Source organism: Fibroporia radiculosa (assembly GCF_000313525.1).
Source record: "Fibroporia radiculosa TFFH 294 genomic supercontigs, scaffold2313, whole genome shotgun sequence".
NCBI lineage: Eukaryota > Fungi > Basidiomycota > Agaricomycetes > Polyporales > Fibroporiaceae > Fibroporia > Fibroporia radiculosa.
The window spans coordinates 1-26726 of NW_012133345.1; the positions used below are offsets into that span (position 1 = coordinate 1).

Consider the following 26726-nt stretch of genomic DNA (forward strand, 5'->3'; position numbering starts at 1 on the left):
AAAAAAAAAAAAAGCCCGGTTCGGACGACGAGAAAGGACACTGACGTGAGCACATGATGACACACCCTTTCGCTTCTCGCCGCACAGCCTACCAGAGTGAAGGTTCAGGAACACGCAGCGGGGGGACTGCACCCAAAATCCCGAGATAAGAAGTCCACTCACGTCACGGCCGTGCACCGAACCCAAAACTCGAGCTGGGCCGCATTGGGCCCCCCTCGCGAGTCGTGTCCAGCGCAGCGACGTCCACGGACCCTTCTGGCGCCAGTGCCCAGAGTTCCGAGCATCCAGTCCCGCATTTACCGCGCCGCCGAGTGGTCATATTAACTCGCGCCGACCGCGAGCCTTGGCATCGATACTTCAAGCTAGTGTGAACGACCGGTGCAGATACGAACCGGAGGCCCTCTTAATTTGCAGGAAGCGTATAAAAATTTGGGCCAGATACGAGACGGCGGGAAAAAAAAAACAACAATAGAAGAAAGACATGTCGTATGGCGCTGAGCCAATTGTATCGGAGCTTTCACGCTTGAACAAAAAAATACGGCAGTAAGCAGGAGCGCGAAGACGTTCATGCGGGAAAGTCGGCAGGGGATAGCAGCCTCGTGACAAGTCTCACGGTATTCGCGCGCTTGTTCTCCTTTCTCCTCGTGATCGTGACGCGTTCGCGCGCTTGAGCAAATCCCGTATTCCCCCTGGCAGCCGTTAGTACTGCAAGTAATGTCGTTCGAAAATGCTTTGGTCACCAAAGGTAAGATTACTGGCCGTATACTATTGACTGTACATGACCCCTCTGGGCCCCGCTGCGAACAGGGTTGATGATAGGAATTGTGACTGTCTCTGCGGCAACAGGGATATTCAATGTCCAACATCATCTGCACTTGCAGCTCGTACCTCACATCTCCAAGCACCATCAAGTGAGTAACTTAATTTAAGCTCGTAAAAATGAGCCAATTTTAAAGGCGCCGCACAACCGTAGTACTGGCGATTATTGAGCCACCACATTGCCTGTGCCAACTCGAGCGACGTCTTCCTCATCCTTCTCTTGTTGTTCAACGCGGGGGTCCACATCGAACGTTCCTTTGGAAGCTCTAAATATGCAGTGAGCATTACTGTGCTGATGCGCGGACCGCTCTTCACGCACTCCCGGGCCAGTCGTTTCTAGTCGTCACGACGCTCGTGTCCACCATTACCACATTTCTCTCGCTTCTCGCACTCCAAGTGGTCCCTCCCGCTGGCGTGCTCTTCAACCGAATTCCCTCGGGGCCCATCTCCATAGTCTTCGCCATATTATACCAGTACATGCGACTGGTCCCGCAGGCTTACCAAATGAAAGTCTTCGGGGTTGTGTTCAGCGACAAGATCTGGCTGTATGCTCTAGCTGCACAGGTAAGCCGGATGCGCCCCCCCGAGAACTGCGCCCCAAGAGAGAGAACCAGCCGGTCTGCTCTGCGTTTTTTTGTAGCTCCGTCCGTCTGTGAAACCAGGAACTAACCGTCCATCTAGCTTTTCATACTGCATTTTCCATCCGGCTCGATACCGGTCGCGGTCGGCCTCCTCTCGGGTTACGTTTACCGATCGGACATCCTCCAGCTAAAGAGCTGGAGGGTGCCATATAGGTCAGCAGCCCGAGTCCCCCCGCTCACGACTGGAGAATAACGCCAATCTCATTAGGATCCGACGTTTTGCGGAGAGTCTGGCCCCGCTGCTCGGCGCGGAAAAGGCGATCCGGCGCACGAATCGAGTGCTTCCCGAGCAGCGGCAGAACCGCAGAGCTCAGTCATCGGAGGCCGCGGAGGATTCTGAGGTGGTAACGACCGCACGCCAGCATCGCGCGCAGACAACGTCGGTCTCGGAACGGCCAGCTGAGCGGCGCGCGACCAGGGCGGACCAGAGGCTCTCTGATATCCAGACGCTGACCGCGATGTTCCCGAACGTCGGGCGGAATGTGATCACGGATGTCATGCACAGAAGGTGAGCCGTCGTGTCCCCTCCCAGTTTTTTTCCCCCCTCTCTTGCTTCCCTCCAGTCCGACTGCATCCGTTTCACTTTGACGCGGATGCTGTAAACACATTCGGGCTGCACTGGGGATGCGTTTCGTCGTGGGCCTGATGCGACGCATACTCACGCTTGCCTTCCAGCCCGAACATCGAAGCTGCGGCCGCAATCCTCCTCAGTTCCCAGACGTGATCCCGCTCCATGTCCGCACTCATTGGCAGACACCATAGTCTGGGCTGTATGCATCGTCGCCATGGCACCCGTGGCATTTGGCTTCCGGCACGTCTTACCACTAGAGGCCACTAGCCGACTGCAGCTCTGCGTGACGTGTAGCGGGGTGGGAGCGCCTTGGCCGCACGAAATGAGCCTCATCTGTGCATATCATTCTGTACCATTGCACGGCCGTATATGGATTGGTGGTGGCTTCCGCTGATGCAGTGATCTCCCAGGCTGGCTTAGCGGGGCCTCTCGCCGCGCGGGCCCGGTAAGCAGCCCCCTCCGTCGCCCGGCAAGATGCACATCGCCGCCACCATGAGCGTGACGCATGTCGTGGCGTGCCTATCAGCCAAGAGAGGCCCCCTTGGATCTTGGAGATTCGGTGTGTCGCAGCGCAGAGATTGATTGCCGCCACACGCTCTGGGGCCGAGGGATCCTGTCAGCCCGCAGTGCGTGCAACGCTGTGCGCGGATACGCCCCTCCAACGATCTTCTCGACGCAAGCTCCTCGCCGTGGCCTGCCAACCGTGCAGAGTGTCCGCGCCTGGAGCGGGGATTGCGTGCTTGCTTGCCGGGCGCGTCGCTGCACCCGCGCGCGCCTTGTCGGGCGTGCCTGCCGACGTGCTTCCGTGCTAAAAGCTGCATCTCCAGATCAGCCATCTCGTCGGCCCTCGTTCTCATCCGCGTCGCTTAAGTGCAGAATGAGTAAGTGCGGGCAGGATGGGCGTGGGCCCATCCACAGCAGCGGTCGCATCTCTGGAAGACTGCACACATTTGAAACTGTAGCACAAGCGATAGGATTTTGTGCGGGAGAGGACTGATGCTGAAAGGGTCTGATAACCGTGCGCGCATATTCGTGCGTACGGGAGCGTAGACGTAAGCTGGGAACACAGCAAATCTCGAGGTGGCACATTGGTGTTCTGATTTTTTTGTGCGCCGTGAATGATTCGAGGTACAGATACAGGTAGCACGGGGATACACATGTTACATGCAGGTAATACACAACACGACAGATGCTGACTCGACTTCAAGCGACAGCGGAGTCGGGTTCCTCGCCGTCGAAAGCGCCTTCGTCGTCTTCGTCCTCGCCGGTGAACGCATTCATTGGCACGGCGTAGAGCCGGATTACCGGCTACAATAAAGCAAAAAATGTAAGTCTTCGAGCTCAAAGACAGCGTTGTAAGAGATGCCACTGGAAGAACCAATGTACCACTTGCCGTCCCAAACCAATGGTATAGACAAGCACATGAGACCTCGTCCACCGCAGATTAGAGAAGGCACTGGGAAGTGTCGCAACGGCGAGGTTGGCAACGAACTCGCGGGTGTAGCACGGCCCAAGCCGCCGCACAAATCATCCATGACGCACTGCCTTGAATTCTCTAACCAATGATGGCGGCCGAGGACGGGCAGCAAACATGAATACGAGGCCTTACCTTGTTTGGGTCCTTGACCAGGACATACTTGCCCTCGGGTTGCTTCATACACATATCCGTGACTGTGCGAACAATCCCCCAGCCGTTGGCAAGGGACACGTTCAGCTGCGCGGCAAAGTCCATGGGACGCGTGGATGTCGTGCTCAGGATGACATGTCGGGTATTGTCCCGGGGGTTTACACGAGAAATGAATCTAGACGTGGACCGTTGGGTTAGCGATCGTTGCGCACAGACAACCGCTGAACGATGAGCGCGGTTGAGACAGATAATGGACGGGAGGCATCCCCCTCGCCCACTCCACGGGAATTTTGAATGATTGTGTACAAGTGGCTTACCCAATCTTTAGCAGCTCTGCACCAGCGAGCACGCTCTGCACGGTCCATTTCGCGAGCTTGCAGCTGTTGTTCTTCATTTCAGTGGCAACAACTGCGCCGCGCTGTGAGTCCAGCTTCGCGCGCCAGTCCGGCGCACCACCCGCACCCAAGGCACGAGAGTCGAATTCATTCAGGGCGCGGATTGTGACCAGGCCCTGGCCGGCACGAGGGTTTCCTTGCCCTGGCGTATACGCATCTACTTCCGTCCGGACGCAAATTCTGACGTCCTCATCCTCTGTGATACCAAGGTCGAACACACGATAGCGGTACCCACATGATGCAAGGGGCTCCGTCTCATCTGGCCCGTAGAAGGGGTTCGGCTTCGCGAAGTCCACGGGCGGTGGGGGAGGAGTCTCAATGACAGACTGGAAACCGAAGTTCTGGTTAATGTAAGTGGCTTCGAGAGACAGCGATGTGGCCGTGTTGATGGACGGGGTCTCTGGAACCGCGACTTTTTCGTTGGGATTGTTCGGGTTCACGGTTGTGGCATCCTGCGGAGGATCGGCGGCATTCTCGTTAACGGTCACGGTATCAAACGGACCGCCGTCACGTTTGTCGAAGAATAGTTTGTTCCCTTCGCGAACTATGACAATGTCCCATGGATACACCGAACGTGGTGCGCACATGAGAACACTGAGGATAACGTCCGTGGTATACACCGTAGCTGTGTCCCTTGATGCCAACTGTCAATGGAGAAGGCCTCGGTAAGTATTTTTATCCACGCGGGTAGTGAGTAGGGTCGCTAACCTCCTGGATTACAGGATCGTCTGAAGTGGTCGTATTGTACTTAATCCGATCAACCAATTGGAGAGGCTTCTCCGTTTTTGTTGTGATACGATCGTAGGATTTCTCGTACGCGAACAACCGCCCGTACGAATCCCTGCACAGTGATCAGTTCCAGCCAAGTGTGCATTGAAAATAGGACAAATACTCACAGGTCTTCAGGCTCATCAACTTCCAGCCGCAGTTTTGCAAGACGATGAAACTCGACCTCCTCGAGCATAGACCAATCGGGAGAGATAGCAACTGAGGACTCGCGCGCACGGTTGTTCTAGTGCACTCAGCAAATGAGAATGGCCGTGAACACGAAAATGTGCACATACCTTTTCCCAATCTCTCCAGCCCCTCCTTCCGCCCCGTTGGGCATTGTTGCCGCCCCGTCCCCCGGTAAATCCACCGCGTCCACCTCGTTGGCCGCCCCCCCTGGAAGCGGCGCCACCTCTACCAGCACCTCTGCCTCTGCCGAGGGGTCCCCCCCTGCGCGCTGCATTTGTCTTGGTATCCACAAGTGAGAAACTCGATTCGTCCTCAGCATGGAAGTACGCGAATGCACTGGCAGTACCGCTGCCAAATGCCTGTTGACCGTCCCTCCTTCCCCGATTTCCGGGGCCACTTCCACGAGCAGTTGCCTGAGCAGATGCAACGCCTACATTTTGACGATTGTCGCCAGATATGTCGTTCCAGTCGGCAAATCGACCGAGCTTGTCTGACTTGGAGTACGGAGCGTACGGAATATCTTTGAACTTGAATTGCGCGGGCAGATTGGAGGATGATGGCCCCCAGCCTCCATCCGGATTGTCGTTGATAGGCGGCAGTGAGAATGAAGCCATGAGTGTCCTGTAGATCGTTGAAAGAGTAGAGCAAGCACAGTGATCTGTGACCGAAAATTGCCACTTCGATCGTCGGGCACGTGCTCGTTATGGTACGCGCCCCGACGCGGAAGCGGGTTCGACTCGGACAGCGTCGACCACTCTTCTTCAACTCATTGCTCATTCAAGTCGTCTCACGGCCATGAAGTAAGCCATATCACTTCGAGATTCCCAAGTACTGACACATACATGACAGCGTCGTTCGTGAGATTAACAAGATCAACGAACGCGAGCTCGACCTTGGCGGGACAGGCTCCTGGCATGACGACTATAAAGGTGCGTTCGTGCGTTTTCCACCTGGTGGTGACTAAAGAAGCGTGCGTATTTCTCCTGAACAACAATGAACAGACTCTGCATACATCTTCATTGGAGGTCTTCATTCTGACTTGACCGAAGGGGATGTCATCACAATATTCTCTCAGTAGGCCGTCTCACTCCGCCTCTCTTCACTCCGCCCACCCTCGATTCCCTCTTCGCAGATACGGCGAGGTCATGGACGTAAACATGCCTCGTGACAAGGCCACGGGGAAGACCAGGGGCTTCGCATTCCTAATGTACGAGGACCAGCGCTCAACTATCCTCGCGGTAGACAATCTGAACAGTGCAAATGTCCTAGAGAGGACTTTGCGTGTTGACCATGTGAAGGACTACAAGCAGCCCAAGGTGAAGGGTGAAGATGGCGAATGGCAGGAGAGGGAGGAGCAGAGTTTCAATGCAAAACCTGAGATGATTATTGGTCCGTTTCATGTCCTACTGACCCTTATCGCGCACTCACGGCAGCAAAAATACGCCACAGAAGACGATGCGGAGTCAGACTCGTCTGTGGACTCGGGTCCACCAATAGACCCAGAGGATCCCATGTACGAGTACCTAGTCGCGAAGAGGAAGGAGGAGAGGGCCCTGAAACGGTCAAAAAAGGGCAAGTTGAATTCGAAGGGAAAGAGTAAGCACCAGGGCGAGACCCCAGAGGAACGGCGTGCCCGCAAGGAGCGCAAAAAGCTACGAAAGGCGGGCAAGTCCGCAGGGGTCAGGGGCATTGAGGACTTGCTCAAATCGCTCGACAGCAGGGCTGGAAACCGTGCAGACCACCGATATGGTAGCCGCTCCCCGGCGCGTAGGATGCGCTCGGGCAGCAGAAGTCCGCTCCGTGAGAGGGACGGAGAGAGCCGCAGGGCTCGTTACTCCCCGGATAGAAGGCGAAGCCAGTCACGCAATCGGTCTCCCGCACGGGGTGCTCAAGCTCAAGAGCTGCGTTCGCATTCACCGGGCTTTAGGCCCTACGACGACAGGCGTGCGACGGGGTCCCACTACGACCGCGAGAGTCACGGTCATGACCATGACCGAACACTCCCGTCACGACGCCGTAGGGATGATGACTGAACCACGCGCTTCATCGATGCTGTGATGCTGTGGTGTTCCGCCACGCCGCTTTGCAAATACCAGACCTTTGGATGCGTTACGCCACTGCTCTCTCGGCGCGTCGGTCGCTGTTGTATCGTGACATTCCGCGCCGCACTTCAACTAGCGAGCAGTTCCATTATCTTCCCATCATGTAACTAAACTGCATCCAATTCAATATCTTGGAAAGTGATCATTTGTACTCTTTGTGGCCAAGTTCTCGAAATCACCGTGCCCTATTAGCATTCCAAGCGACTCCGACGCTGCTGCTTACCTACCCCCCGCTACACACGAAACGGTCCATTGAATCGGCTGATAAAAGACGGATCTCACAAGCACGAGGTGCCTTGGACGCGCGTGGGTATATACGTAGTAAGGGGTGGACTAACCCGACAGATCAAGCCCCAGGTCTAGCCCACATTCTGAATGAAGCTCGTCCATATCTCCGGAATCCGCAGGCATGCGCAGTGCCGTTTGCCACTGGACTTGAGATAGCGAGGAGCACGTTTGTCCAATCATGGGTGAGCAAAAAGCCATTGGCAGTGGGTAGACAGGGCCCAAATCACCGGCTAGCGCAAGGCGAAATGCCGCCGGGAGAGCAATGCGGGCCCATCGCGCATAAAGATGATGCAAAGGCCTATATTCAGATCGGGGTCCGCATGACAGAGATTCTGTCGCCTATGCAAAGACAGAAGTGGGGCGAGGATGTGTGCGGAGGAACGCATTGCTGTGATCGGAATCTATGGCTGAACTGGCTGGAACTTGTTGGCGTTGATAGCAAAGGGGCCCATGGACGGTCGAGGGATTCGACGAGGCTCAGCGAGTGATATCTTCCTGAAGCTGTGCAATACGTACAGAACTTGCATCTCATCAGGATCAGGAAGAGTGTAGGCGGAGGTCAATGAACCAGCTTCGCGCATGGATGCTCGCGCTCGAGAGGGATAAGAGTCAGCCAATGGCTTGCATGGATTCACAGCATCTGGCAGTCCGCTTGCTTCGCAATCACCATCTACACAGCGTTGGCGTCGCAGCCGAAGGGATGGTGAGCACATTGCCGCTCCAGCCACACAAAGCTCCCAGAGAGCGAGCGCGTTCGATAGTCCATCTGTCATACAAGGTTCATTGCCCACAATGACCGGATATGACTCGTCTCGTCATCTGCATCGCCTCCACATACACCGTCCGAGCCAATTGACCTCACATACCCGGATTTATACATCGCAGATGGGAGCCTGTCAGAGACACCGGTGCATTCGATACGCGCGGAGCAATGCAGGCCCCTTAACAGGCGATGCAGAACCGTGGAGCTTCAAGCGAGCTGCCACATCTGGAGATATGATGAGGTAGCATTTCGGAGAGGTGTAATGCAGCATCCCAACACTGCACCCCCCCGTCTCGTACTCCGCGTGCGGCAATCCTCAGGCAGGCGGCACATGTGACGCCAGTCGAAAAACCGTGACACTGGTTGTACTGCCAGGGCAATCAATGCATTTATTGCAAATGCTCGAGCGGATACCAGGTGACTGCGATGTCGCGCCAGAGAATGGAAGTACGACCTCAGCAAATGCCGCGCAACGCTCGAATTCATACACCGCAGCACTCGGTGTGGGGAGTAATATGTCAACTTCATGTTCGGCACGGAAGACGTGATAATCATGTGGCCCATATAGCTGCTTGCTCATGCGTATCTGGGCTACGAAGTGGATTCAGATCGGAGGTTTTTTGGCGGACGCAGGCACGGAAATGGAGAGGCCCTGCACTACGTTTCCACACCCTAAATCTTGCCCAGAGCTTCTAATGATCTCGTCTGCAAGGCCGCAGAGGCAATGCCAACATATCACCATAATCCAAGTACGGAGCACGACGAATAGGAAAAACACTCACAGGCGACACTGCGCGTATTTAATTCGTCGAATTGGGGAAGGATCGGTCACAGGAAAGCGATGATAAAGTGCGGTTAGACAGCGAGAAGCACAATATGGGGTCTCCAGTGCTCCTTGATAGGTACCAAATCACCATGTTCGTCTCCAGACATCTATCGCACAGCCTGGGGGCGGCCTGCCCAGTGGTACGGTCGTATTTGAATTCGCATGAAGCAGGTTTTCTAGTAAGCACTTTGTAGAGTGAATTGTGATGATTTTATAGCGTGACAGCAGAGCCCCTAGGATGAGACGAACGTATCGCAGCTGCGTCCTCGCTCAGAATGATGAGATGAGGACATCATGAGATATAGAGCGCGCTGCTGTAGCTGTCATAGTATACGGCCAAGACTCCGCGAACAAAGAGTAGGATTCATCTGATTTAGATAGATGCAAGGGCAGAAAGCGACGGCGGGGACAATGAGGAGCGCCAAAGGCGAGCAGAACGACGGCGGGAACAATGAGGAGTGTCGAACGCGAGCAGAACGCGAGGCGGCATTGGCGGGGATAATAAGTATTACCATATATGGTAACAAGCGTGGCGGTCGTTGCTCGCCACCAAGCGCATTGTCCTCCTCGTCTTCAAGGCTCTCTTGTCTTCAATCGGCGCACTGTTGCCGCTCTTTTCTTTCTTTCTTTTTATACTCGTTCTCTGTATTTTACCCGACCTCGTCTTGTCCTGGCTGACAACACTCTATGATGCTCTCCCCCCATCTATCACTCCTTTTCATCTCAACAGTCCTCTTTGCGAGCACATCAGCCAGGTTTGTAACCGGCACACTCCATCATCGGAGACATGTCGCACGCAGTCTCGATTTGTTCCCCAGGTAGACCACGATCTTTCAAACATGCACCATCGTGTCGCTCACTACATTGCTAGAGTCCCGCCCGGGCTGCACCCTCGCAGCGACTGCGAGCCTTCTGACCCTCAGAATACCGTCACTGACCGACTGAACACGCTGCTCAACTCATCCGGGCCTGGATATACGCTACCGTTATGCCCTAGCACTCAGTACTACATCACGGCCCCTTTAACGTTTACTGCACACGACCAAGAGATTAGCACCGTCGGATACCCGACCGGAGACGAACGCGCAACATTAGTTGTATCCGGAGAAGTAGTCAACAATACTGGACAAACATCTGCTATCGTCGGGAATTGCGCGGACTGTGACGGGATCAAGTTGCGCAATATCCAAGTAAGTTCATAGTGCTGGCTAAAATACGAAACTTCTTTCACTCATATTTTTGCTCTATTAGATCAATGGGTCTCGCTTGGGCGGGAGCGAAATAGCCGGTGGAGCCAACATCGAGATGGGTGGTGATAATTCTGGTCAACTGATCGAATATGTCCGCTCGTTTGACCCCAGAGGCTGGTCGTGTCTACATGTCGCAGAAGGCACCTTCCAGTGCACCAATGCGACTGTTCAGAACAATGATATTGGTCCATGCGGAAATGATGCATTCCAACAGTGGTCAGATGGTCTCAGTATAAGCTGCATGAATACCCTGGTACGCAACAACATGGTTAACAACCCAACGGTAAGTCGGTTTGCCATTTGATGGCATCTGATTCTGATTGCACAACAGGATGGTGGTATCGTCGTTTTTGGTTCTCCTGGTACTCTAGTTGAGAATAACACGATATGGGTGGAGAACGTGAGTGTAGACATCTAAATGTGCCTGTGACCCCTTTTGACCGCCCTTCCAGAACACACTTCTAGGTGGAATCAATATGGTAGATTATGAACCATGGAAGGGTAATTTTACGAACACGATTGTACGAAACAACACTATACGAGGCGGCTTTGCCACCAGCAAGGAACTTTCTAACCAAACATACGGCACTAATAAGGACGATGTGATCATCAAGTAAGTATGCTTGCGTCGTCTTGTCCGCTGACACTGACGTTGCCTGCAGGATTGGTATTGCCATTGGTCCACGCACCTGGTTCGGCAATGAATACGGGAATAATGTCAGTGCCTCAGGCACCGTTCTCAACAATCAGCTCACAGGCGCATTCGGGTATGCCATTGCGATGTCCTCCGCATACAACTTCACTGTCGAAAACAACGTCCTGGTCGGGAACACGACTTTTATTGGCGCCCGCGGTCCAAATTGCACCGCGAGCGACGCGGTCCCGACGCCCACTCCGTTCGTTATCGACCAGAATAACGTCCAACTCTCCACCGAACAGTTTGACTTCCAGAATGTCAGCGACGGCGACAGTTTGACATGTATTCTCCCTCCGGAAGGCGGTGACTACTGGCCCTTCGGTGGCAACCCGGCAAATCCGTCCCCGCTACCCTCGTCTCCGTCGAGCAATCACGGTTTGTCGTCCGGCGCGAAGGCAGGCATTGCTATTGGTGTTATCCTCGGCGTTGTTGCAATTGCGGTGGCGACGTACTTCACCAGGCGATGGGCTCTCCGACGCGCTGCGGCCAAAGCCAATCCCTGGCGACAAAAATACTGAACATGAACACTCACGAGTCTCCTTATTTGGACGGATATTTATTGCTCTATTATCTGAACTGTTGTTGTACGATTTATGAACTGTCGCTGATACCTCTATCTCATGCGTAGGAATGTACTAGTTTACACCCGGGTAGATTTTGCTCACAGCTTATTCTCCTACACCCATGCATAGACTGTAGACTCATAGACACTGTATATGTACTATTAGCTTTACTATGTAGGAATGATTCTAGATTACGCTAGTGCTATCTTCAGTTGATGTCATTTATATTTCCCCCCAAAGGGGGATCTTATTCAAAGGTCTGCCCACGGTAGCTGAGCCCAGGATCGCATAGGAGCTCGTCCGAATGAGATAATCATAGGTGCATGAAGTAGTACAATACACAGCAGCTACTGATTGTTTACGAAGGATACAAGAGTATTATGGTCTTCAAGGTCAGGACGTTGCCGGCAGATGAAGAGACCGCGATGCACTCGAAACAACATGTCGTTAAAGACAGCTCTCTCGAGCACAGGACCATCCACATCAAGGCCAGCGCTGCTACCTGTTGGGCCGAACAAGAGATGAATAACCAAACCAAAGACGATTTATAATGTAGAGAAAGACGCATGAATTTGCGAAGACCTCCTTGTGCTAATCTTCGTCGTTTGCGAAGTCATGCTTAGACAGATGGGCCAAAGAAAATTAAAAAATGTCAGGTAGTTCAATGCTATGGTGCCACTGGTGCCACGCTGGTGGCAACTGCAACGTTTTCACCAAGTGGCAGATGTGGCGACTTGATATGGGATGGATCCTTGATACTTGAGCTATAGATTCCATTACTTGATGTATCGGTAGCGGCAACAATGGCGCCCGTAGGGGATGAAACGGCTGCTTTCTTGAACGGTTGCATCGGGAGGGGCATTGTGGAAGTTGACTCGGACAGTGAATTTGACGCGCTGCAAACGGCGCCAGACGGGAAGATTAGGGAGAACAGTAATATTGGGCTACTGCACCAACCGTCGCTTCTTGTTCGGCATGTCAGGGGAAGTGCCGTTTGACTTATCCGAGCCCTTGACAGAATGATTTATGGGTGGTCAGAATGATCCACTAACAACATATACATATCGACCACACACCTTTCCGGACTTCACTCTTTTTTGTGCCGATCGGGGCTGTCGTTCGCCTTCATCATAGACATAATCCGGTAATGCAGTGCTAGAAAGCGTCAGTCGACAGACCAAGTCCCTGAGCCAAAAATTATACCTTTTTATATGTCGAACTATGATTCCCATCTTGGCCTCGTCGTATTTCTCCCACATCTTGACCAGCTTTGTGAACTCTGTTGTGGGATAGGAAATGTCCAACTTGCGGGGGCCACTTGAGCCAGCTTCATACCAAGGGAAGTAAGTCGATATCATCCGCACTCAACGAGGTAAAATTTTTGTCAAGACGCACGTAGCTTCGGCTCAATCAAAAGACCAATGTAGAACGTAGTAGAATAAACGGTACTTGCGCCTTCTTTGCCTTCAATATCTTCCTTTCTGCGTTTTGACACCGCTTCAGAGACTTCGCCTTGGGCTACCGCTCGGACTTCTTCGCTCGATATGCAGTGAGAGACTTGCTCGAAACCTTTGATGAATGGATGTGCCAAGATGAGTGATTCAACATACTCCAGCTTCATCACTAGCTGTCGTATTCGTGATTCCACAGTACCTGACCTGTCACACATACAACGCTCAAAAGTGGCCCTTGAATCGCGACATAACGACCCGCATACCACTTGATTTGCAAGTCCGAGTTTCCTGTCGAAGCAATGACTTGAAGATAATACCGGTGTTTATGGAAGAAATCATGTTTTGCAAACAACTCGGACCACTCCGCCGTTCCTACGATCACCTTATCGACAATCTCGGAACCTGGGCGGGTTTGAGTCCCTCGCCTTCTGGGATTGAGACAACTAACCTTTCTTAAATTCCTCTGTCATGATCATCTGCGTTGACGCTGTGACATTGTGAGTGGCACACATTGATGGATAAGCAGGTGTAATAATTGGCATGCGATGCGCCCTATCCGCAGGGTATAGCTAAAGCAGACAGTTATCGTGTGAAGTGTATGTCATGCTGCAGGAAGCCTGACCTTCGGATTCCATACTCGGACGGGCAAAGGACCTTCTTCTATTTGCTTTAGAAGCACAGGCTGCGGCCAAGACCTAACAGAATGTTGATACATCTGCTGCTGTTGCGGGCGAACTACTGACCATTGATACATGATGATAAAAAATCGACTGACAATCGCTCCTGCGATTGCATTGGGGTACAGCTGACATATACGAGCAACCAACATAGCCCAAGCAACACCACCCAAGAATCCATTCACATTAGAGTAAATGGCTCTCCCTTCGTAAATGTCAGTGGTAGATACAGTAATGTATCAAAGGAGGTACATACGTTGTGCCCAGAGTTTAATACAACGTAATGAATCTCGAAATACAGTGACGTTCGGCACCAGCCGCAAAATCTCATCAGTGACACGGGAACCTATAACAATAATGAGAGTAACAGTGCCAATCGTATACTAACACTTACCATTGAGACTTCTAACACATCGCTCGTCTAGATTTCGCAACAGATTATCGTCTTGTAAGGAGAGATCGTCAGGTATTGACGACAGGGCTAGACGAGCCATGGTCAGATCGATGGGAATGCCATTAATCTTGGTTTTAATAATGGGGACATAGGCCTCGGGAACACCCTGAAAGGGGTGTTAAACCCAAGATGTAAGAATGCTGTCAATACACGCACCGAAACTTCAGTTACACCTTCAGTCTCTTTGAGCATCTCCTCTAATACGTCGAAGAAGTCTTCTCGAGTGACGTGTTTGGGTACGACGCAAAGTGTGTCGATATCCGACCCGGGGCCATGAACGCCTAGTCGATACGAACCGAAGGTGAATATCTTTCCTCCGGCGGCATTGGCAGCGGCCTCTGACATCCCGTTTGCGAGCGAGACCCGCCGAACAAATTTCTTCACCACGGCTGCGAGACGGCCAAGCACAATTTCTCTGCAATCAAGAAACCACAATGGCGCTCGTCAACATCTTAGTTTTAGACCAGTTTAAATGAGAATTTGTGATGCCCCATCCTTTGCGCCAATGTAAGGGGCGAACCCGAGCGTATATAACAGTTATCGATACACGCAATTTCTCTCAAGTCGCACAAATTCAGGAGGCAGAATATACGGCGTCAGGCAGTGGTGTGGCTAGTGTAGAATGGCTGCAACAGAAAGCTAGACCACCACGCACCTCGTTTTAGCCTCCTCCTCGGTCTCAAAGGTTCCCTGCCTCCTCAGTTCCTCCATGAGCGTAGTTGTTACTTCTTTTTCTCTGTCGTTAGACTCGCTCGTCGATATGGGCGGTGTGACGCCCAATGCTCTGTTGTAAATCGTTAAGCGGACCTGGCGCAACAAGCTAAATTTCCAAGTTCCTACCCATTCGTTGTGGACATGGCAGGCTGCTCTTGTTCGCAGCGAGAGTCGAAAATCGGATGTGGTGAGATGAGAGGGACAGAGTGGGTTCGATGCTTGTCTGAGCGACTGGGAAGTCAGCACACCCACTCTGCGGCAACACCCGGAGAGCGCACAAGCTCGGGCGCCTAAACAATCCAAGTCACCTTGGACACTGCTGCCCGTCTCATGCTGGCCCGCGTCAGGACACCACGGCGATTCAAGCAAATCACGCGTTATACTCGTCTTTTACATGCATTTTGTGTCCCGCAGAACGATAGTCGATGGCCTGAGTGGAATGTCGTAATTGGAATCGAAGTGCATGCTCAAATCAAGTCACGAAGCAAGCTATTCTCTGGTGAGTTCATTGTTGGATTTACCACTCAATTGGCCGAAAATAACCGCATTTACTGTCATATTAAAGACACATGGACTTCAGACTACACGCTCCCGCCTAACACACGGGTTTCCCCATATGACGCCGCATTTCCTGGGACATTACCTGTATTTACGCGTTCTTGGTTTCATCTGTGATTAAAACCGTTGATAGCTACATACTGCAGCTATTGAACCCCAGATGCGTTGAACTTGGTGTTAGGACTGCACTCGCACTCAATGCCAAGATCGAGCCGCGCTCTGCCTTCGACAGGAAACATTATTTTTATGCAGACCTTCCTGCTGGATATCAAATTACCCAGTACTATGGTGAGATGATATTCTATTTATTTGCTATGACAACCGTTCAGCCTTTACCAATCAGCTCCATTGGCGACAAGTGGCGGTCTTCGACTCGAAAACCGAGAGAAGTACGTCCGCATCAAGCAAATTCAACTTGAACAGGTAGCACTTTTACGTCTCTCAATTATCTCATCATGAATGCATCCCTGTAGGACACAGGAAAATCTACATTTGATTCACGGGAAGGCATTTCGGCTATAGATCTCAACAGAGCTGGTACAGGACTAATGGAGATTGTCTCTGAACCCGACCTCAGGTTAATATGTGTACGAGTGACTTTCTCTCCGTGTCCTGATACTAGGATATTGGTATAGATCTCCTGAAGACGCAGGTGAATATGTTAGAACGCTACAGGCATTGGTGCGATCGATAGGATCCAGCGATGGAAACATGGAGCAGGTCAGATTAATGATCGTTTCGCTATCGAAGGTCTCATAACATCCTCAGGGATCGCTCCGCTGCGACGTCAACGTCTCGGTCAATAGGCATGGTGCTCCGCATGGAACGCGTTGTGAGATCAAGAATTTGAATAGCGTCAAGTTCATGATGGTGGCTATCAGTATGTTGTATCGCAGTTGCCTTAATATGCCAACGATGAGCTTAAATAACCTCGTCCTTCAGCTTCGGAAGTACGTCGACAGATTGACCTATTGGAAAGTGGGCGAGCTGTCGCTCAGGAGACACGGGGTTTCAATGAGGATAAAGCCGAGACATATTCGCTCCGCAGTAAGGAGGATGCGCCGGACTACAGATACATGCCAGACCCTAATCTCCCACCGTTGCTGATTGACGAGGTATGCTAAGTTTGAAATTGTGATGATCTGGTGCACTCTGATCTGCTCACAATTCTTAAGGCATATGTTGAAAAGATGCGAAATGAGATGCCCGAGTTGCCCGATGCAACTCGAGCACGGTTGCAAGCACTCGGTCTATCTCGCAGAGATACGGACGTCCTCATGGAAGTCGACTCGGGGCGCGAGGTCAGATTTGATGGCGAGGTAGGGCGAGGAGCTGTCGCCTACTTCGATCAGATTTCACAGGGACGTGATCCAAAAGTGGTTGTTAATTGGTGGGTGACGTAAACTACGTACTCATATATATGTGGTGAACCCTCCTCCCTATATTTTAGGATCACTCACGAGCTGCTGGGTCAGCTGGCTTTCCGGAGGGAGACATTCTCAGATAACCATATCTCAGCCGAACAGTTGGGCGACCTGATTGACATAGTGCAACAGGGACGTCTAACCGGTACGTCCTTTCAACTTGAGAGGTTTGATAGTCAATGCATGACAGGGTATGTTACACCAGGGACGTCTGGAAAAACACTTCTCCGCCACATGCTGGACCACTGCTCGGAAGAGATGCCATCTAAACTCGCTGAGAAATTCTCCCTACTTGCTGTCAGCAGTGATGATAGTGCATTAGAGAGATGGTGCGCAGAGGCTATCGCAGCCTTACCACAGGAGGCGGATGCAGTCCGCCGCGGGAATGATAAAGTAATCAACAAAATTGTTGGGCGTGTGATGAAATCGAGCAGGGGAACGGCCAACGCACAAGCTGTCAGAGCAATACTGCTCAAGATGCTGCAATGAATAGTGTTCCTCTGCAGCGGGACATGTATCGCACGGTGGATGACGTTGGTTCTTTTCGTACGTTACAGCTTGCATACTATAATACAGGCACCTCCGCACTGGACACATCGCGTGGAAGGGGATTGGCTTCATACAGCGACCTTCTGCTGCAAAAACTCGGACCACTCTTTCTCACCCCAAGAGCTGGAGATCTCGCCGGCAATGACTCCATCCCAAACCACCGTAGGTGAAACGTGTATCCCGTTCTGTCTCGCGAATTTCACTGTGGGGACAATTGAATACTGTGACCTTGCACCTCCCACCAAATCGCTTACCGGTGTACTTCACGTCGTCGGTCACCCCATTTCCGCCATTGGGAGTGGATTTGAGTGCCAAGAGTTGTTGGAACGCGCCTACTTTATCGCGACCGAGTGTCTCTCCGGCCAGTTCTGCGAGTTTCTCGCGGATCTGCAAAGGAGTCATGGTGGAAGCAGGGATGTCGAAGTATTCCCCCTGTCTTTTAAAAAGCTGTGCGTGGGGGGACAAGTCGATCAGTTTTGAAGATATGGTCAGGTAAGAGGGATAGCGCGTACAGTGGTTGCGAACTTCCAAAAGTTCTCGGGGGAGACGCGGGCGGCCTGAGGGAATGAGTCGTAGCACGGATAGCCGCAAACAAAACAAAAAAACTGACTGCAAGGCCGGCTTCATGTACATATGTAGAGGTAGCGTGCCACGGTTGAACCTGTGGGCGGAAGATAAGCTTGACCTTGCCATCGTACTTTCCGCCAGAGCCTAAAAGGGGCTTCAGCACGCCATCGATGACGAGCACCATTTTGGCGGAGAACGGGCAAACATAATCGACTGTAATCCTGACTATAAGCTGCTTCGTCTTTTTCTGGACAGTCGATGAGACGCACGGAAGACATCGAGCGTGTGCGGAGCATCATGTTTGCCTGCGATAATGAGAGGACGGAGAGAAGGTTGCAGAGCCATGGCTGTACAAGTAGTGTGCGATAGTAGTACTACGTCGTCGTGGTCGTCGTGGTCGTGGGCCAATAGCGCTGAACGAACTCGAGGGGTAAGGAGTATATTGGGCTGTTGAAGTCCGCGGTAGCTTTGATATCAAACTCCACTGGCGGTGGTGATCGATCCGGAGTGCGCACATATCATTTTAGGATCATACTTAGTATCTGTTACATTCAACTTGTGACTCTGCAATTAAATTTCAATCCGGACATTTCACATAGAGACCATTCATGATTCAATTTGAGTAACTTGAAGAACCTACCGCGGACTTTGTATTGTCGCAGATCTTGCGATGCGACAAGTCACCTCGGTGTGGCTGGCGCGATCGGCTCAGTAGCCACAGCTAGTCAAGACAGACGCCGTGGCGTGTTTGTTAAGACCTTCAACTCCCCGGCTTCAATAACTTATCGACTCTTATTCACCGCGGCTCTGTTTCTCTGTATCTGAATTTAAGACACATCTCTAAGGGAGAGGGGGTTCAAAATGACAACCATGAAGTTCTCCACCTTCCTCGTCCACATCGCCGAGGCTTTGCGGGAAGAGAAGGGTCCTGAGTTGGCCTACTTGCTCAAACCTACCAGCGACCACGGAAAACAGCTCGTAAAAGAGTTTAGAAACCCAACGGTATGTAGCCATCTTCGATACGCAGCATCTCTCTTACTCAGAGAAGCTTAGCGTCAATCGCTCGCTTTCTATGAGGGAAGTATGGAAAGCCCATGGGACGAAATCGCCATTCAGTATGTATTGGTAGTGAACCACTGTGCAAAGAAGAGAACCACAGAGGCATTTAAGGAGGAGTGCACCCTCGTATCGTAAGTAAGCTACGCTGATTTCACACCTTGTCATCCCCTGAGGTTGCTGTGATATCTTCTGTCCAGCCTATTTCTTCGATACTTTTCTCAGAACAGTGGATGGACTTTGCCTGCGCTATTCTCTATATTGAGAGACCTACGGGACCTTGCATTCGATGTGAGTCATGTCATCAGCACTAACTAGTTCACGATCTCAAGACGTCGTCCTCAGGCTGACTTGGACGCAAGTGCGAGGGGTCAAGAAGGGACTGTAAGCATGGAAGAGGCTGCGCGTACTATTAGCAAAGCGTTCTCAGCTTGCGTAACTGACAGGTGTGTGGGTAGCGTGCTCATTCGTTTGCCGCTCACGCGTTGACAAACAGACAATCGCCATATCAAGAATCCCGCAAGTGGGGCGTGTATTATGTGGTAGGGCTAATTCTGAAATGCTATTTCCGGGTGTGTAAAGTTTTATCTTAACTAAGGTATGTGCGTGGTTGTAATGATGGATGTAAGGTGAAACGAATATCGCTGTCAAAAAACATCTTGCGCGCCATCGACGCAAACCCCGATATCCCGCCATTAATGCAGTATCCTCGATCACATCAAGTAAGCCTTGTATCTGGCTACCATGTAGCGCCGCTTCTTAATACGCATAGGTTACATACAGGTATTATCTCGGCATGCTCAGCTTTTTGAACGAAGACTTTGCAAAGGTGTATATATGTACCCTCTTACTCCTTTTGCATGTGAACTGACGTCTCCCACAGTCTGAGCAGGAGCTGACCCTCGCATTTTACAATTGCTATACACAAGCTAACAACAATCAGGAGTATGTGCATTCGATCTATCATCATGTGTTCCCGCTGATTATTATCTCCCAGGCGAATACTCACGTACCTGATTCCTCTACGCATCTTACGCGGACATCTCCCATCACGGGATATGCTTGACCGTTTCCCAGTACTTGACGACCTCTTCTCACCTTTCATCTCGGCAATGCGGACAGGGGATATTAGGGCATATGACGTCGCGCTAGAAACATTTGAACGACGACTAGTTGATTTGAATCTCTGGTTGGCCCTTGAGCGAGCGCGTGAGCTCTGTCTTAGGGGGCTGTTCCGGCGCGTGTACGTCCCTCCATTTTTCTATGCTCCGAAAATGTAGCGGACTAATTCTATGGCGCCATCTATCCTAACCTGAATATAGATGGATAGCATCCGAAAGGGGGACGCGTATACCAGTGTCCTTGTTTCACTCGTCGCTGCAGATTGCGGGCATGGATGTGCCACAGGAGGAGGCCGAGTGCTACGTGGCGAACATGATCTATAAAGGGTTCATGAGGGGTTATATCTCTCATGAAAAGCAGATGGTCGTCCTGGCAAATACAAATGCATTCCCCAGACTGGCAGATCGACCGTCGCCGTATGCACTGTTATATTAGCGTATTATGCTCGTACAGTGTCATGTTTGCGTTTTGATGTGGCTGCAGGGCGATACATCGTATTGCACTGACTCACAAAATTTTTGAGATATCCACATCGTTGCTTTATGGAATATCTTCCAGAACGCCCGCGAGAACAAATAACTCATGAAGGCTGTGCACGGGAGCCAGCGGTAAGACCTTCACTCAACCTTAACTTGTCGTGAAATTCCTTTCTGGAATCATGATACACTGCCCTGTGAACGTCTGAACGTTCAGAGGCCCTTTGGTCGGCCAAATGTGGAACGCTGTGTTTTATTCGCCACCATGATGAAGGCCCAAGAGCCGTGTAGTCGCCCGAGCTCGGTAGTACTTAAATGCAGGTCTGCTCCCCGGCATTGGGCTCCTATCGATTCCCAGATCCCCCCTGCCGCCTCCAGTGCCACTTTTACGTTGCATCATGGGTCAAAATCACTCCAAATCATCCTCGCGAACTGCCACCGTCAACTCGCTCGACTCAATATCAAAGCCAAAGGCGTTGGCAGCAACAGCCGGTTACAATGATTATTCCAAGGACTCCCCCGACAGCACTGGTTCAAGTTCCGTTCACAGACGAGCGACTGCACATGCCTCCAACTCTCATTCATTGCTAAGTCTCCCTGGATCAAATTCAGCTGCACATAGACGAAGCAAATCTGCTGTGGTACAACCTGCACACAATCGTGAATCCGCGCCACCTCCATATGCTATCGCTGTGGCGAGCACCGAAGGCAGCTCTATTTCGGATTCCCTCACTGTCCCTCAGCTTAGCGAACATGCCTCTCGGAGAAACAGCTGGGGAAGTAGTACGCCCGGCTCTCAGCCACCTAATGCGCAATCTCATCGCCATTCCCATGTCATTCCGGCCGGGGTGCCACCAATTGCGTCTAGTGCAGAGCGGGTGGAGGCGCTGCGGAGGCCGATGCGGCAGAACAGCGTCGAGAATGCGCTTGACACGCTAAGAAAATACAATACGGTAATTATTGTCGATGACTCTGGGTCAATGCAGGGTGAAAGATGGCGGGAGGTATGCACCATTCTGTGGCTTGAGCTTACTAGGAGATTGACTTATATTGCTTATGCAGGCCCGAGATGCACTTGCTCCATTGGCAGATATTGCGTCAAAATATGACGCCGATGGCGTCGACGTATGCTTTTTGAACGACAAGCATGTTGGTACGAATCTGAAGGCGAGTGGGTTCTTAACCTAGCCTGTCGTCTTTGCTGACCTAATTCCAAGAGTTCTGAAACTGTGAGGCGTATATTTGATCACGTTCGACCTAGGGGCATCACGCCCATCGGCGAGAAGCTCGAGGAACTATTACTGTTCTACCTTGACAGCCTCGAGTATGCCAAGAGCAAATACGATGCCGGCGATCTCAAAGCGATGAAGTCGATCAGACCAGTGAATTATATTGTTATCACCGACGGTGCTCCAAGTACGTTTTAGTAGCCTGCAAGATTAGTTTGAGATTTACGTTCTTGTAGCCGATGACCCTGAGGCTGTCATTGTTGCTGCCGCAAGGCGTCTTGATAAACACAACTTTCCTTTGAACCAGGTGAGGCGACCTCGAGATCTGAATCTATGATTTCCTACAAGCTTGAATACTGAACGCTATAAATTTCATATTAGGTGGGAATTCAATTTGTTCAGATAGGTGACAGTCCCGACGCAACGGCGTTTCTGCATGAGCTAGACGACTGTTTGAGCCAGACGTATGGCATTCGCGACATCGTGGACACCACGCCGTATCTAGGAGGGCAATTAAGTGCCGATATGATAATCAAAATTCTGCTCGGGGGGATAAACAGACGAGTGGATCGGAGAGGTGCCGAAAGTGTTTTATGAAAGTGTTGATAAGTCCTCGCAAGCCTTGGTGATTCCACTGTATGTCGGATCGTGATCCCCGTGATGGACCCTTTTTACACCACTGTTTCTGTAACAACCTTCCTTGTTATTTTAGACTGTAGCAGTAGGTTATTGTACAACATGTGCTCTTTTAGGGCCTGCCATATTCACTGCATGACATCTGATACTTTAATGTACAGTTGCTTATTTCGTCTACAGGTTACCTGTCCCAATCTTCCAGTGCGAAGGCAAATATACCGAATGCCGACGCCGCCTCACTTCCGCCAGCCGCTAAACTCTCTGCGCCATGCCGGATGAATCGCACTAGCGTATCGAGCTCTGAAGACATCTTGTCCAGTCTATCAATGAAGCTCTCGTCTACAAACGAACCAGTTGAAGTTGCCAAGGAGAATGACGGCTCCGGACGAGCACCGTCAACAAATTCCTCGTCCCTGTCACTCTCTGAACTCTCGTCAGTTTCTCGCAACGACTGTGTAAATCCAATAACATTTCTCTTCTGACGCCTGACGCGTCGACTGCGATGGCGTTTCATCATGACAATAGAATTTCGCGAGATGTCGTGTGTCGTATCTCCTGCAAAGGCTACGAAGCAATCGCTGAAATGCATGGTCAGGTCGAGAATAGAGATAATGGCGCGGTGGAATGCAGATGTCTGGCAATTTTTTGATGAATAATATTCATTGTACCAAGACACTGAGCTGCTTACGTTTCTCTGCAAGAGACACCGTCCTTGAATCTTCAAAAGACTAATGCATTATCAACGGAAGGTTCGTCTCCAGCGGACGTTTTGTACTTACTGCTCGTCGTGTATTCTGATCATCTCGTTGAGAGAATTTGCTTTCTTGAATGCCTCGTGAAATTGGAGCACTTGTGTATGCAGCACCTGTGTTGACATTAGTCAGCGGAAGATAATTAAGTAGCGCAAAGCTAACATTGGTTGCCAAGAAGTTAAGGAGCACACTAGAATGCAGTCAGCGAAAGTAGTCTAACCTGTATCTATCGCTCACTTGACAAACCATGAGAGCTTACTTCTCATAGCATAAAACGCTTTCAAGTCGCTTCCCAGATGTGATGTGCCTGCCACATCGCCACGTACCAATATACGCTCGAGCACACTCTTGGCTCTGCGTATCTGCAGAATAAACGAGAATATCGACGAGTAGACTTGCATTACTCGCGGACCGAAAACATAGGTCAGAGGGAACGGCACAGCGTACTCGATCAACAAGCCGTCAATCGCTCTCACTGTTCTAGTAATTGACTTGTCCTTTGCTCCCCTATGTGAGAAGCGGACTAGGGAAGTATCGATCCACTGGTGAGGAGTAGCCTCTGCGACGTCCCGGAACGCGGTATTCAAAAAGTGGAAGTCCGTCCATGGTTGTCTGCTGTCCATCTGTTTCGTAAGTGAATTAGCAAAGAAGAATTTCTTCGCCACGGAAACTTACTCTCAAAAGCACTTTGTCAATGAAGTGAGACATAGCGTCCCCTCTTCTCATCAAGAATAGGTCTTCCATAGCAGAGAGATGTAGCCACAGATCGCAGTCATCAATAAGCACCTTCTGCAGCATCTCTTGGGCATATAAAATATGGGGTGCGAGCTCGTCTGAGATCAGACGGGATAGGTCCCCCGTGGAAGTCGTTATCGACCACCCTTGTACCGTAATTTCGGCGCTGTTAAGCGGCTGCGAACGAACAGACCCGGACGGGGTGTTCAGTAACATGGCGAAAGACCTCCAGTCCGCCATCCAAGACTGGTTAGCTTGACGATCAAACATAGCCGGGATTCCCAAGAGACGTAGAAGTCCGATAGCCTTTCCCGCATGCATGATATCTTGAGCCATGTGCTCCAGAAATGTTGGTATCGAGCTAGGTTTTGTGTTCTCTCCCTGACCATCTTTGAGAGTGAATCCGTCCGCCCAGAAATCAGGATCCAAGATAGGTAGTTCGTTATCTCCCACGAAGAATTCGTCATCCACATCCTCGGCTCGACTCTTCTCGTGCGATCCGAGTACGTTCTGGACAGGCATCCCGTCCCTCAACCAACGTCCCACCATGTTCCATATGGGTTCCGCAGTGCCAACAAATATGCGCATTAGTGTAGCCGAGGTGATGGCGTCGCCCAATGATACATTTTCTTGGGCAGCGTTCAACAGCGAGTCCAGCAGTAATGCGCTGAATACTGACGGGGATGATCGCATGGGAAGCTCAGTCATCGTCCAGATCTCATGAAGAGGCTCTGGCAACCGTAAAGCCCGTTGGACCACATTCCGGAGTACATCCAGTACTACCGGAAAGCTTAACGAGAATTTGTCCCGGAGGCTCTTCTCCAGGCTGAGTAAACTCACGACCAGTGTAGGCCCGACACCGCTCTCGGCCATGCATATTTGCTCCTCCTTCAGCGCACACCACCCTTCAAGCGCCAATATCTGGGACTCGACGGCCGCCGAGAATGCCTCGAGGGTGAGAGTGTTATGCCGATACAACGTAGTGAGAGGAGCTGCTTTATGATTATCGGGTGCTACTCGACTAGATGCTTTGCAATAGACAGCTTTGATGAACTTGCGCAAATGCTCAAGCGTAGTTGCTGTTTCTGCGAATAGAGTTAGGATAGAAGCTTGAGCCATTGCTGAAAAGTGAAGTAGCCTAGTTCCCAAGGTAGACTGGAAGCAGTCAGTACTTCAGTATGATACTATTAGATGAAATGAATGACTAACCACGAAGGAATATGTACCATCACTACCGCGCAACCACGCCATCATGAGGTTCTTGTGACCTCTCAAGCCCATGAGAACTTCCCGAACAGCATCATGCTCATGAATGTATTTCTAGGTCTGAATCAGCGCTATTTCACCATCATGCCTTGACTTTATTACCTCTCTTTGTGGACCATCAATACCTAAGGTGGCCTTATCTCCCAGAGCACGATGTATAGATGGGCCTACTAAGGTCAATATCGATGGAGTATGGACAGACTGAATTCCACCGGCCCACCTAAAGTTGAAGCGTCTCCGATATTGAAAGGTCGCATAATATTGGCATCGGTATGCCAGTCTGTCCTCCAATACTGCTTTGCCTGGAGATCTTCGACGTCTTGTCGATGACTGTACGTCTGGCGAGGGGGCACAGGTACCTCCATTTTCAGCATGTGTGGCGAAGGCAGGGTTTCGCGGTCATCAAGCATTTCAGCAGACAACAGAGAGACATCGAGGTCGTCCGAATCGTCGTCAAAAGGTGATAGGGACGGCGTACTCCCTCCACTGTGAACATACCAGTCTTCTACTGTGCTTCCCGGGAGCAGACCATATGCACCTTCCCAATGCTGGCCTTCGAAGGGTTCCTCTGCTAGAATGTCCTTCCAAGTTAGAGTAGGCACCGACTGCGAAGGGTTCTTGACTCTATTAATATATTCTTCTGCAAAATTCTGCGTCCCTGCATCCGGAGGGAGTGAAAGCAGAATCTATTATATTATTGAGAGACCAAAAATGGGGTTGAACACGTGGATTACCAACAACTGCAAATGGCTTGGTAGCAAAGATGTCTTGACAATGGCAATGGCATGAGCATATGTTCATGACTTTGGATCAGCGAGATTACCTTTATATCTGAGTCTAGATCACGACTTTGCTGCATTTGAGCTTTGACCTTACGATGTGCAATCTCAAGAGCTTCCGCCAGGACATCATGAGAATTGATACAGGCTTTCTGTGCATGTCTATTATGTATCAGCAAGCAGATACTTGATTGTCATACTCGGTGCATACCCGCGAAGATGCTTGTCTACGACGGATATATCATTAGTTCCAGAAGGTCTGGCAGTTTGATCCAAGGTCTTGGACACAAAGTCAACAGCGACGCGGAAATTCTCTTCATCATTGTTAGGTGCGAGACCGGCTACTTGAGTGACTAGGGTCTGATAGCTGGGTAACAGGCGCGTGGATTGTCGCGAAATAGGTCGCTGGGATACACGAGAAGCAGGTCGCTGTGCAAGGCGAGAGCCTGGTCGAGTCGATGCGCTGGAAGGTGGTCTGTACGATCCGACAACTGAGAATGTGCGAGATGATAAGGCTGAGGCAGGCCGTAAAGGTGCGCTTGTAGATGGTCTTATCGAGGCATTCGAGTTTGGATGTAGAGATTCTTGAGAAGAAGAGAGAATAGGAGCGCTCGAAGAAACAGAGAGTGTCGCGCCCAGAGGGGGCGCATTAGTCTGTCCTCCATAAAACTTCTTTGACGATCCAGACATATTAGGTGTATTCATCCACGGCTTCGGCCGACGAGGAGGCTAAGGTCAAGATGAGTGCGTTATTGGCTTCGAATAGCCCACTAACGTGG

The 26726-nt window shown here is 51.2% G+C and overlaps 10 protein-coding genes across 10 annotated transcripts; 6 read left to right on the forward strand and 4 right to left on the reverse strand.

Moving 5' to 3' along the window:
- Window positions 1-714: 714 nt before the first annotated feature.
- On the forward strand, window positions 715-1972 carry FIBRA_03799 (uncharacterized protein; the record flags this gene model as incomplete). The annotated part of the gene is made up of 6 exons (XM_012325626.1): window positions 715-745; window positions 808-911; window positions 974-1096; window positions 1150-1383; window positions 1501-1613; window positions 1669-1972. 6 exons carry the CDS (start codon window positions 715-717, stop codon window positions 1970-1972), a joined length of 909 nt encoding a protein of 302 aa, XP_012181016.1.
- Window positions 1973-3234: 1262 nt separating this feature from the next.
- FIBRA_03800 (uncharacterized protein) lies at window positions 3235-5624 on the reverse strand (the record flags this gene model as incomplete). The annotated part of the gene is made up of 6 exons (XM_012325627.1): window positions 3235-3339; window positions 3641-3833; window positions 3976-4697; window positions 4762-4894; window positions 4950-5065; window positions 5118-5624. The coding sequence occupies 6 exons, from the start codon at window positions 5622-5624 to the stop codon at window positions 3235-3237; spliced, it is 1776 nt and encodes a 591-aa protein (XP_012181017.1).
- Window positions 5625-5805: 181 nt separating this feature from the next.
- On the forward strand, window positions 5806-7043 carry FIBRA_03801 (uncharacterized protein; the record flags this gene model as incomplete). Its single annotated transcript, XM_012325628.1, has 4 exons — window positions 5806-5810; window positions 5860-5939; window positions 6012-6084; window positions 6143-7043. 4 exons carry the CDS (start codon window positions 5806-5808, stop codon window positions 7041-7043), a joined length of 1059 nt encoding a protein of 352 aa, XP_012181018.1.
- A 2785-nt stretch (window positions 7044-9828) lies between these two features.
- On the forward strand, window positions 9829-11454 carry FIBRA_03802 (uncharacterized protein; the record flags this gene model as incomplete). The annotated part of the gene is made up of 5 exons (XM_012325629.1): window positions 9829-10179; window positions 10241-10522; window positions 10571-10639; window positions 10692-10852; window positions 10902-11454. 5 exons carry the CDS (start codon window positions 9829-9831, stop codon window positions 11452-11454), a joined length of 1416 nt encoding a protein of 471 aa, XP_012181019.1.
- Window positions 11455-12166: 712 nt separating this feature from the next.
- FIBRA_03803 (uncharacterized protein) lies at window positions 12167-14941 on the reverse strand (the record flags this gene model as incomplete). Its single annotated transcript, XM_012325630.1, has 14 exons — window positions 12167-12395; window positions 12457-12509; window positions 12576-12654; window positions 12703-12826; window positions 12895-13157; window positions 13217-13355; window positions 13402-13522; window positions 13576-13648; window positions 13697-13835; window positions 13887-13976; window positions 14025-14190; window positions 14241-14499; window positions 14740-14868; window positions 14925-14941. The coding sequence occupies 14 exons, from the start codon at window positions 14939-14941 to the stop codon at window positions 12167-12169; spliced, it is 1881 nt and encodes a 626-aa protein (XP_012181020.1).
- Window positions 14942-15128: 187 nt separating this feature from the next.
- Window positions 15129-17269, forward strand: FIBRA_03804 (uncharacterized protein; the record flags this gene model as incomplete). The annotated part of the gene is made up of 11 exons (XM_012325631.1): window positions 15129-15297; window positions 15364-15443; window positions 15503-15644; window positions 15700-15779; window positions 15830-15933; window positions 15992-16076; window positions 16125-16236; window positions 16299-16471; window positions 16532-16746; window positions 16807-16925; window positions 16971-17269. 11 exons carry the CDS (start codon window positions 15129-15131, stop codon window positions 17267-17269), a joined length of 1578 nt encoding a protein of 525 aa, XP_012181021.1.
- A 128-nt stretch (window positions 17270-17397) lies between these two features.
- FIBRA_03805 (uncharacterized protein) lies at window positions 17398-18241 on the reverse strand (the record flags this gene model as incomplete). The annotated part of the gene is made up of 5 exons (XM_012325632.1): window positions 17398-17531; window positions 17584-17776; window positions 17842-17886; window positions 17940-18109; window positions 18166-18241. 5 exons carry the CDS (start codon window positions 18239-18241, stop codon window positions 17398-17400), a joined length of 618 nt encoding a protein of 205 aa, XP_012181022.1.
- A 525-nt stretch (window positions 18242-18766) lies between these two features.
- FIBRA_03806 (uncharacterized protein) lies at window positions 18767-20509 on the forward strand (the record flags this gene model as incomplete). The annotated part of the gene is made up of 10 exons (XM_012325633.1): window positions 18767-18898; window positions 18950-19086; window positions 19153-19243; window positions 19298-19398; window positions 19449-19524; window positions 19582-19674; window positions 19725-19781; window positions 19836-19897; window positions 19950-20195; window positions 20275-20509. The coding sequence occupies 10 exons, from the start codon at window positions 18767-18769 to the stop codon at window positions 20507-20509; spliced, it is 1230 nt and encodes a 409-aa protein (XP_012181023.1).
- A 439-nt stretch (window positions 20510-20948) lies between these two features.
- FIBRA_03807 (uncharacterized protein) lies at window positions 20949-22376 on the forward strand (the record flags this gene model as incomplete). The annotated part of the gene is made up of 5 exons (XM_012325634.1): window positions 20949-21554; window positions 21613-21699; window positions 21768-21966; window positions 22016-22086; window positions 22161-22376. The coding sequence occupies 5 exons, from the start codon at window positions 20949-20951 to the stop codon at window positions 22374-22376; spliced, it is 1179 nt and encodes a 392-aa protein (XP_012181024.1).
- A 220-nt stretch (window positions 22377-22596) lies between these two features.
- Window positions 22597-26637, reverse strand: FIBRA_03808 (uncharacterized protein; the record flags this gene model as incomplete). Its single annotated transcript, XM_012325635.1, has 12 exons — window positions 22597-23049; window positions 23104-23143; window positions 23195-23280; window positions 23330-23357; window positions 23405-23790; window positions 23843-25057; window positions 25112-25222; window positions 25271-25335; window positions 25389-25854; window positions 25903-25935; window positions 25992-26109; window positions 26159-26637. The coding sequence occupies 12 exons, from the start codon at window positions 26635-26637 to the stop codon at window positions 22597-22599; spliced, it is 3480 nt and encodes a 1159-aa protein (XP_012181025.1).
- Between the last annotated feature and the right edge of the window lie 89 nt (window positions 26638-26726).